Consider the following 10,415-nt stretch of genomic DNA (forward strand, 5'->3'; position numbering starts at 1 on the left):
ATATAATAATAAATAAATCAAATTAAACAATATATCGATTTCTAATGTTAATACAGTATCATATTAAATTAAATCAATTACATATTACACTTGAAACTGTAGAAATAATTTATGACGACATACAACAAAGGCTCATTCATCTTATCGTAAAAAAAAAAATTACAATTTATTATTAAAACTAATACAAGATATTTCATAATAACTTTATCGAATTCTTATTTTAAATATTTGTATATTCGTTGCGAAAATTATGATTACGTAATATAATCAATATTTATCAGAAGTAAAAGAACATGACTCATTGATAACGACATAACATGGAATAGGTGATAAAATAAGTCGTATCTTCCGTGATATTAGTAAGTAGTAAAAAATATTTATGTATATCTTTAGAAATTGTGTCGTTAATGAAGAATTATAAATTTAATTCTTAGAAAAAAAAAGTAATAATTAAAATAAATTTATTCAAACTAAATACAATCGTTTATTTTTAGTTTGCGATGAATTTCTGTTAATATTGAAGTATATTGATAAAAATTTATATTAATTTACTTATAATTTGATTCTATAATTAATATTAAATTTATTAATATAAAAATTTCCTTTTTAAGTATATATATATATTTTTGTTTTCAACAAAATAACTTTTAAAGCTTTTATAATATGACACCAATAATTATCTAATATCCCTAATATATATCTTTTTTAAAACAATGTAATAGCAGAAACATAAAATAATAAGCTCGTTGTATTACTAAACGCGAGTACGTGAAAATTACATAATCACTATGTCGGTCATCATCATGTGCGATTAGAGTAAAATACATTTTACGAGGTTAAATACATGATATACACAGTATCATGTTAACTCGACTTCTTTATTGAGAGCACGTGATGAATGTAGATAAACAACTTGGCGTTTATCGGGTCTCATTCGAAAATTCGACCTGTCCGATATATGAGATCGAAATTTTCCGAAACGACGTTACAATCTTTGGAAATTAATCTGCGGTAATTTGTTTTAGTAAAAACAAGTATTCTTTAAAAAAAAGAAAGGAAGAATCTTTTTACTCGAGAATTATACTTTCGGAAAACTTAGGAAGGTTTATCTACATACTTTGATAAACGAAAATCTTAGGTTTATCTACTTTGATAAACGAAAATCTTTCAAAAACAGCTTCAGTAAAGATAAAAGGAAGAACAAAAAAGAAAAACCGTTAGAAAGAATAGAAAGTGAATGTTTTTACTTAAGAATTGTTTTTACTAGTCCTTAAAGAACTTTAGAGAATCTACTTTGGCAAACTGGAGATCTTTCAAAATTGTCTAGTTTTCTTAACACTATATTTTGTATGAATTCCATTTTCGACTATTGTCTTTGACCCTAAACCTACTCTTAAATCTATAATCCGATTTATATAATTTTAGGCCTATTTTACACTAACTATAATTTGCATTATAACATAAAATTCCATTTACAATTTTCGTGTATGTTTTAATACATATGTATATTTTAGCAGATAATTCTGAATCACGATCTAATTGGATCTTCAAATTCCCACATCGTCTACGAATGTTAATATGTATAGATACATATATTTTATATGTATAGTTTAAATTTTTCAAAATTTTTCTTATTACGTATAAAACTATAAACATAATTAATCTTAAATTCTGATACAGGTTATAGATCATTTAAAAAGCGATTTTATGTTCTGTAATAGATATACAAAAAATTTCGACTCAGGGTTACATTAAATATATGAGATTACATGTATATATATTAATACACGTGCAAAATTAAAAATAGAATTCTATCCTGAATTTTAACACAAATTATAGCTTATCTAAAATGGTTTGATACATAAGCAATCTTTCTCTAGATGACTTTTTAACACGAGTTTCTAGAATAAAAATTCCATAATCTGAATAAACCAGTAAGTGTATCAAAAAATGTAAAAATTCAAACTCTCGTTAATTTTTTCCAATGGATCTCATCCGAAAATCCGACACATAAGATCGAAACTTCCAATAGTGCGAATTTAGATCATTATCATTTGTTTATTCACATCGGTCGAGTTTCTTTGTGTATCGCTTAGGAACGTTCGTATCAGTTATCTGCTTTCACGAAAGCGATAAGGCATGTTGCATTAACATAATCATTTTCAAACAAAAACGTATTTTATCATCAGAATATTTGTCAAACAATATTCGACCTTTACATTGAATCAACTAACATAAACTCGATCGTTACTTCAGCTAATGTTTTACTTTATACTAACGTAAATACTGCAATATTTTCATTCTATCCTTTTTTATTTCATAATTCACGTGAATAGACTAACAGAGCTTATAAATAGCTGCCTTGTGCGCTTCTTTGTTACATTTCCGAGGTAAAATCTTTATTCAAAATAGCTGAGCTCAATATATGTGTATAATCATCTTGTTAAGGTTCCTGAATAGTCAGCATGCGGTTCAAAATCAGTCGGCCTGATGAAATGTGGCGAATCGGTAGCCACACACACAATGTGTGTGCACGCACATGTACATGGGCTCATGCTTGTGCGTGCGTGCCGTTCTGATCAGAAATTGTATGAAAAATGTTTTTTAATTTATCGTAATTGAATACCTAAGACACATAAAAACATAACTATAAACAAGTTCAAACAATATTTTAAAAATAGGTGAATTCAATGTATAATAATCTCGTTAGGAAAATTTGACCAAAAATATAGTATGGGGAATATTTATTAATTTATTGTAACACTCAAAACATATAAGAATATAATTGCAAACAAATTGAGATAATAGATTTTAAAATTATTAGTATATAGCTACTAATTTTTCAAGTGTCTTCCTTTGTAATTATTTGATACCAAAATCTTCTGACATAAAGTACAGTGCTATCAGTATTCTAATACTGAAGAGTACCTGGAATATATAATTATCTCTAATATTATAAGGATATCCGGTTTAATTCGAAGTAGCCAGGAAACTAAAGAACTGAGATACCAAGAAACTCGAATAATTATGTAAAATAAAATAGTGTAATCTTCATTGTTTCGCGCAGAATTATCACAAGAAATAGTGTTTTGAAACACTTTTTTGCTACAGGCATGGACAAAAATAATATTTCGAATCTTAGGCCCAGTTTCACAACTCACAGTTAACTCTTAACCGAGGTTTAACTCTTCCTCATCTGTTTCTAATGCTAGAATTGGAAAGAGATGAGAAAAAAGTTGAACCTCAATTAAGAGTTAACCATGAGTTGTGAAACTGTGCCTAAATGCACGAATATTAACTGTCAGAACATCAAATTGCTACGAGATGCATTACTTACGAAATAGCAAATCTCTATACAAATATGTTAATTTCTAAAAGCTATCTAATCTAAATCTTGCCGTTAATTATCATGCCGAGCACGATAGCTAATACAAAGTTAGTGATAACCGAAACGAGCACGTGCTCAATAAATCTTGTGATCTCACATCACTATTGTATTCAGAGTGCGCAAAACAACATTCATTATCAGTGAAATGTTATGCATAATATTGACTTCCGGCAATAGTAAGCAGCAATGATAATAAACTAGGTGAATCACCAGATATAAAATACTTGCACAAGCATCTTGAGAAAATGCGTTGAATGCAATTTCCATTTTTTACGTATCTCTTCTTAAAATATAGAAGAGACATTAGAATGTCTTGTTTCTAGTAATCGTGTATCGATATCGAATATCAAGGAATGACGAATGTTTAAAGATATGATACGGACAAAAATATAAGCATAGCAAGATGTTAGCAGTAAGCAAATCAACATTTTGGAGATTTACTACATTATTATCTTCTCTACTACGATTAGTTGATTCACTTAGAATCAATCCAGACAAACTTGCATAAATGTATAAAGAAAATTATTTAATCGCAATTTAACATACGTCCTTTTTAATAAAAATGCAATTGAATAATTTTCTTTATGCATATAATTGCAGTTATAATCGAAGATTATCTGAGTCCTAAAGCATGATCTACAATGTGTTCTTCGTTTTCTTGCTTTTTACTAATTTCTTGCCTTTTTGCTCCTTTATCCTATTTTAGTTTACTATCACCCGAGATAAAAGGTGAACTTCAGACAAGACAAGAAACACGATCGTTACAAAAAGTAAAAAAATAAATGGCAAGAAACAGAAAGGAAAGAACACATTGTAGATCAGGCTTTATTGCCTTACATTTTTCTGTACACCATGGACTTTACGATCGAGAATTTTTCGCTATATTTCCCTTTATTTTCGCGATACAAAAAGTAAAAGTTTTTATGACTTTCATTTTTTTGTCCCGCGCGAAGAAAAATTGATAAAAAAACATCTGATTGTGTCAATAAATAATAACGTGCTACTATCGTCACGTTGCATTTCTTTAGAAAGAAATTTACTATAAAACATCTTTAGAGAGAAATTTACTATGAAAATATTGGAAAGAAAGGAATGTCGAAAAATATTTATATAACACAAACAGATATTGTGGTAAGAAAATAATATATTAAGCTTTCTACGCTAGATTTTTTATCAACACGATAAAGGTTCTACGACCGTTTAGATTTTATAATCGCCATCTTCGACAAAAGTCCGCTATCTGTTGCAATATTTCACATGAACATTGAATAACGTTTTGATTTGTCTTTAACGAAGAAACTTATGAACTTTATTCGCGTGGAATAAAGTCCAGTCGTAAGTTGATAAATAATAATGTGTATAGAGTGTGTTTTATAAGAATAATTCCGTTCAATTTCTTTGGAATATTGACGTAATTAATAAACAAATATTAAATAACAAATAAAATTAGCTTTCTCAAATAGCTTAAGAATTAGTTAATCTATTTTGTTTTATTCTAATCTTCTCTTTTTTACATTTAATCTCTTTTTTTCTAAAAGCAGAACAATATCTTATATTTCAATTTGTCAGAAGATTATATCAGTTGTAACTTAACAATGTAATTTAATATTTATTAACGCGTAATTAATTTATCCAGAGAGATTATCAAAAGATTAAGACTAAAAGGATTGTGAAAGAACTAAACATGCTTCACCTTATTGTTTCACTTTCGTGTTATCGATCTTTTCGTTCGGCGTTGCATAGTCGTACGTGGAATTTACGGTATAGCTTATACAGCACAAGCAGTGATGTAAAAGTAACTCTATTTTCAGTACACTCGCTACACATGTATTCTTTAAGCAAAATATCTTACCATTACGTACGAATTACGGTCACTTTGCAATCTATCTAAATATAAGTACCTAACTAGTTTTGTGTATGATTTCAGAGTATACATAGTGCCATATGTGGTATACCAAAACGATACAAAATATTTAAGTTATAAAAATAAAAGAATACATTATAAAAACGTATTTAGACAAAATACATTAAAAGACATTAAATGATACATTAAATGGATCATACATTGCAAGAAGTGAACATTATAAAAATTGAATTTCGAATTTTTCAAGACGCAGTCTCGAGTTTGCGAAGCATACATTGTATCCTAAGCAAAATGTTAAAATGCTATTTTAAATACAATGTAAGTGCAATAATTCGGAAGCGTGCCAATTTTTATACGTGCACAAGAGGCAATTGGTTTGTCACATCTGTGCAACGTTCCGGAATTCAAAAAGGGTAGCCAAAAATTGAATCATTCAGGTTTCCTTGAGACATTCTAATCAAGTTAAATCTACTACATTATTATCATTAAATTTTTCGTCATCGTATTAAAAAAATATTTTCGAATATTCTTTTACGTTTTAAATCGCTTTATATTGCTGTTTTATATCTCAGTATCCTATCTGTATCGCACGAAATAATGTTTTGATTAACTTTAATATAATTTCGAAATATTTTAATAAAGTTAAACAATTTTAGGTATACGTTTTATAATAAATAATAATTTAAAACACTAAAAATTAAATACACAGAAAATGAAGCTTTAAAACGAATTTGAAAAAAACCATCTTAAAAAATTTGTAAAACTTTTCTAACAGTTTTCCTAGCGATAACCTGAACAGTTTAACAATTAAAACTTTAGAAAACTGAAAAAGATGACATCTTTTAGTTTCGCCATTCGATATCTTTTACTTTCATATCTTCCATTTAAAATAAATAAAAAACTAAATAACTACTTTTCGCTAAAAAAAAAATACAAAATGACTGAATGACTTTCTACATTCGGAGTAACAGTGATTTAAAACAAGATTCATATGATTTCTCTCTAAATCTTTCGTTCCTCAAAAATACACGAGCGAATATAATCGAATGGCGATAAACTGGTAAACAGGGTGAATATTGCGTCAGCCATTTGTCGATACGCAACAATAACAACTATAATCCCACACTTCCTTCCTCCTGATTCGCTTCAGAGGCTCGAGGGAGATAAAAAAGAAAAGAACTTGACCGAGAACGCTGCCCGCTCAATAACGCTCATCGGCGTGGAAGACGGAAGGCACCACGTGCTGCCGCAATGTGACAGCCGCCATTTTCTCGAGCGCCCTCGCGCGTGCACGAAGCGGCGCGTGACTCGGAGACTCATCCGCTCACTCACACTCACCTGCAAATCGGATCTTAATTAGATCCAGCGGGTGCAGCATCAGGGTCGAGACGACGCCGCCAGAGATGCCCGCGACAAAGTACTCGTACTTGAAATTACTCAAGACATTCAGCTGGCGCGGGGCGCCCGGCGTGCCGCTGCCTTTGATCGCCGTCATTTTGAGCGGTACGCTGTCGCCGTGCCGCCGCTCTTCACCGTTCGTTACCGATCCGTAATTGGCGATGTCCGATTCCGCATTCTTGCCAGCGCTAGCAACGCGCGACTCCACTCTGCGACATATCTCTTGGTCCGCGGGAGGCACTGTCGTCGAGCTGTCGTAGCGTCACTCGTCCCCGAAATTACCCGCTTCTCTCACGCTTTCTCCTTTCGCTCGCTCGCCCCCGCGATCACAGCTGGTTACCGTCAATTATGCAACGCCGTCCAGCTACACTCCACCACGCACGCCGAACGCCGCCATACTGGGCCAATGCGAACGGCGCTCGGCCGCTCGCCGCTCCGCTCGCGGATAGAGAAAGGGAGCGGGACGGGAAGGCGAATCTATCGCGCACGCGCTAATACTAGTAGGTCTGTTCTCTCCAGTTGAATTTCTTGTACTGTGCATTCTTCCTCCTTTTCTCTCTAATGTGAAAAGAAAAGGAGGAGGAATGAATAGTGCAAGAAATTCAGCTGAAGAGAACAGATGAAGCTCTCAGCTGAGTGCGCGTACGCGGGATTTTCAATACCTAAAATCGCTCGTAGACGCCCAGTGAGAAATGACAATGAAATTGATGTCGATTCGACATCGATTTCATTGTCATTTCTCACTAGGTGAACAGCAGAATAAGTACATATGATCTAGATTACATTGCTTTATTCTCGCGGGATTTTTATTTATACTTATGTATTATTACAGAGCAAACGTTACTATTTTTACAATATGATGTCTTTGTAATAGTTTCCAAGATATTTAATGGATGCTTTTTGTTTACGACTTTTGTTTACGACTTTTCCAATTACTTCTTTCAATAAAAGTATAACGTCATGATCGTTCATTTGCATTGATTGTGAACATTAGACATTTAATAAATAGTGACCATATAATTGTGATAAATTAATATTCCGTTTACATAATATTTTTCATAAATTTTATGATTTACTCTTACATGTCTTTTCTTATCGTCTATTTGGTCATTAAGAGTCCTTTATGTTAGTTAAATTTATAAATTAATATTACGTTTACTTAATATTTCTAATAAAAAACATTTTAAATTTAAAAAAACCTATTTTTAAAAATAAATATTAGTAAATTTATTGATACAGGATTATCAAAAATAAAAATTCCAGCGCTGCAAATCTACATTGTACTATAATATAGTAACAGTTCTCTAATTTCACGTAATTGCAATTCTGTAATAAATAAAATGCACGTTATTGCTAACAGAACAAACAAGAAAGAAATTTCCATGTCAGTAAAACAATTATAAATGTATATCATTCAAATATTCGATAATAAAACATTGGCGATAATTGCAATCAAACGACATCATTGTAAATAATTTAAAGATTATAATATATTTTATATCGCATATTGTGTATGCGTATTTTTTGTAAATAAAATGAACAAGGAATTATCGCGTTGCAATAAATACAGGTATACTAAATAGAAGAAATTGGAAAACGGACGAATTTATTAATAAAATATAACCATAAAATGTAATAAAATGAATTATATAATAAGTTTATAAAACCGAAAATAATTTATATGATAAATTAAAATAAGAAGTTTGAAAGAATAATATTCATAGTTTTATCAATATTGTACCATTATTTAAATATCACTTATTAAGCGTTTTAAGGATGACAGAATTACTCTCCTGGCTTATAATTGTAATAATACAAATATTTTTTTGTAATGACCAATACCTATAATGATCAAAGTTGAATCTTTAATGCTTAATAATTCAATGTGAATTATACACATATCATATATGTACATGCATACATACCATATTTGTAGTCATTCGCGCGTCGAATTTTCCGGACTTATAAACGCAATTAAACTACAATAACAAAGTCACAAATTAAATTGACAAACAATTTTTAGTAATTTAATGCTCAATCAGACATTTGATTGATGTATATTAGAAAGATGTTAATGTACTGAAAAATTGTAAATGAATTTATAATTTATTTGTCTGAGATAATTGCTTTAGAAAGAGAAAAAAATTAATTAAAAAACCTTTTAATAAAAATTGTCAACTAATTTTTATTTACTTTGTGATATAAATTTTATAAATAATTTAAAGCATATAACTGTGAATGATATAACTGTGAAAATAAATTATACTAAACAAATTAATTACTATCTAAATTTTAAAAGCGTTTTGAATCTATTGCTTTCAAATTATACCTATTATTTCGAACCGCATTTATAAATCAATGTTTTATTTAATAAAACGGATTAATAATGCAACAGTACAAACATTGTACGCAAGAAGAAAAAAATCATCTTTTAAATTCGAAAAATATACTTTAATTTGAAAACTTGTGTACGTAGAATTATAACTGCAACTAAATTATTACAAGTGGATCGGTGCTATTAGATGTTAAACGAATTTAAACCCTGTAACAACGTTTATCAATATTTTAATAAAGATTTATGTCACAATACGACATTTCTCAAACATTTCTTCACTGCGTGTTGTATTTAGTATTACACGATCTGAGATACCGTGTGGACAAAATGTCGGATTGGATATCATCATGGAGCTATTATACTACAACACGTGATGGTAAAATAAAGTGTGAAATATGCGGTTTTAAAGCTTGTGACGAAACCGTAACGGCGAAAGCACATTCACTTCATGATCAAAAAATTATCGAAAACAAAATTAACGATGATAACCAAAGCAACTTGTTACTGCAATATTTTGCAAAAAAAGAAAAATATTCTTCTAAATGTAAGATTTGTATTTCAATTGTGCTTTCATGTAATAACTTTTTGTGACTTCATCATTTTTCACACTTTTAATTTTGATTAAAGAATTTCTCAATTATATTAAATGATTGAATTTTTATTTATCTAGAAAAACCGATGAAGTCAATTTGCTTCTTCGCAACATTCAATCTGCTATAATATTTTTGCTCTAATATTGTATTCGTATACAATTTTGTGATTTGTATACAAATTTTTACATATTTATGACTTAAAATGTTCAATAATGTGATATTATTGTTAAATATAATTATCTATACGTGTCATTATCTTCTATTTGTTATTTACGAAAAAAATATGCCCAGCATCAAATTGGCTTCTGCAATCCTTCTAGAAGGATCATCAAATTCGATCTTTCTAGTTTTGAACTACGTTTTGATCTACGTGATACGGTAGAGCAGCTTAACTGCTCTCTTATAGCATAAATGATAAAACTATGTATACTGTAAAAAATAATATAATTATATCAAATAAATCCTTCAGTAATCGAAGGAAATAATGTGGCTTCAACTTCTCATTAGACTGATACACAGACAGAAAATCCGAAAGATGACGATGGTAAATATTAGGATTATTTGTGTATCTTATTTTCCTTTACTTCTTCACGCTTATAACGAATTTAGACATTTACTTACTGTAAAATTTGTCATGGAAATTATGGAATGTTTAATCAGTAATAACATTATGTTCCTTTTAATCAATAATTAAATTTCATAATTTTTTTAATCTACGATGAGAGTCGGATAATTGATACTTTTTTCATATATTTCAACACTCATGATTAATAGAACTTTTGATATTCAACTTATTAATCAGGCATTTTCAATTTTAAGTTGTATTTGAACTTAGAC

At 29.7% G+C, this 10,415-nt stretch overlaps 1 protein-coding gene across 1 annotated transcript in view; it reads right to left on the minus strand.

The window, feature by feature from the left end:
- LOC108754576 (mitochondrial folate transporter/carrier) overlaps positions 1 to 7,082 on the minus strand; it is a 16,897-nt gene extending 9,815 nt beyond the window's left edge. Inside the window, exon 1 of the mRNA XM_018497001.1 lies at positions 6,591 to 7,082. Coding sequence (XP_018352503.1) covers positions 6,591 to 6,747 — 157 coding nt within the window. The 5' untranslated portion in view covers positions 6,748 to 7,082. The remainder of the gene's footprint in view (positions 1 to 6,590) is intronic.
- Positions 7,083 to 10,415: the final 3,333 nt, after the last annotated feature.

The sequence above is a fragment of the Trachymyrmex septentrionalis genome, unplaced genomic scaffold, assembly GCF_001594115.1.
Source record: "Trachymyrmex septentrionalis isolate Tsep2-gDNA-1 unplaced genomic scaffold, Tsep1.0 scaffold8, whole genome shotgun sequence".
NCBI classification, from domain to species: Eukaryota; Metazoa; Arthropoda; class Insecta; order Hymenoptera; family Formicidae; genus Trachymyrmex; species Trachymyrmex septentrionalis.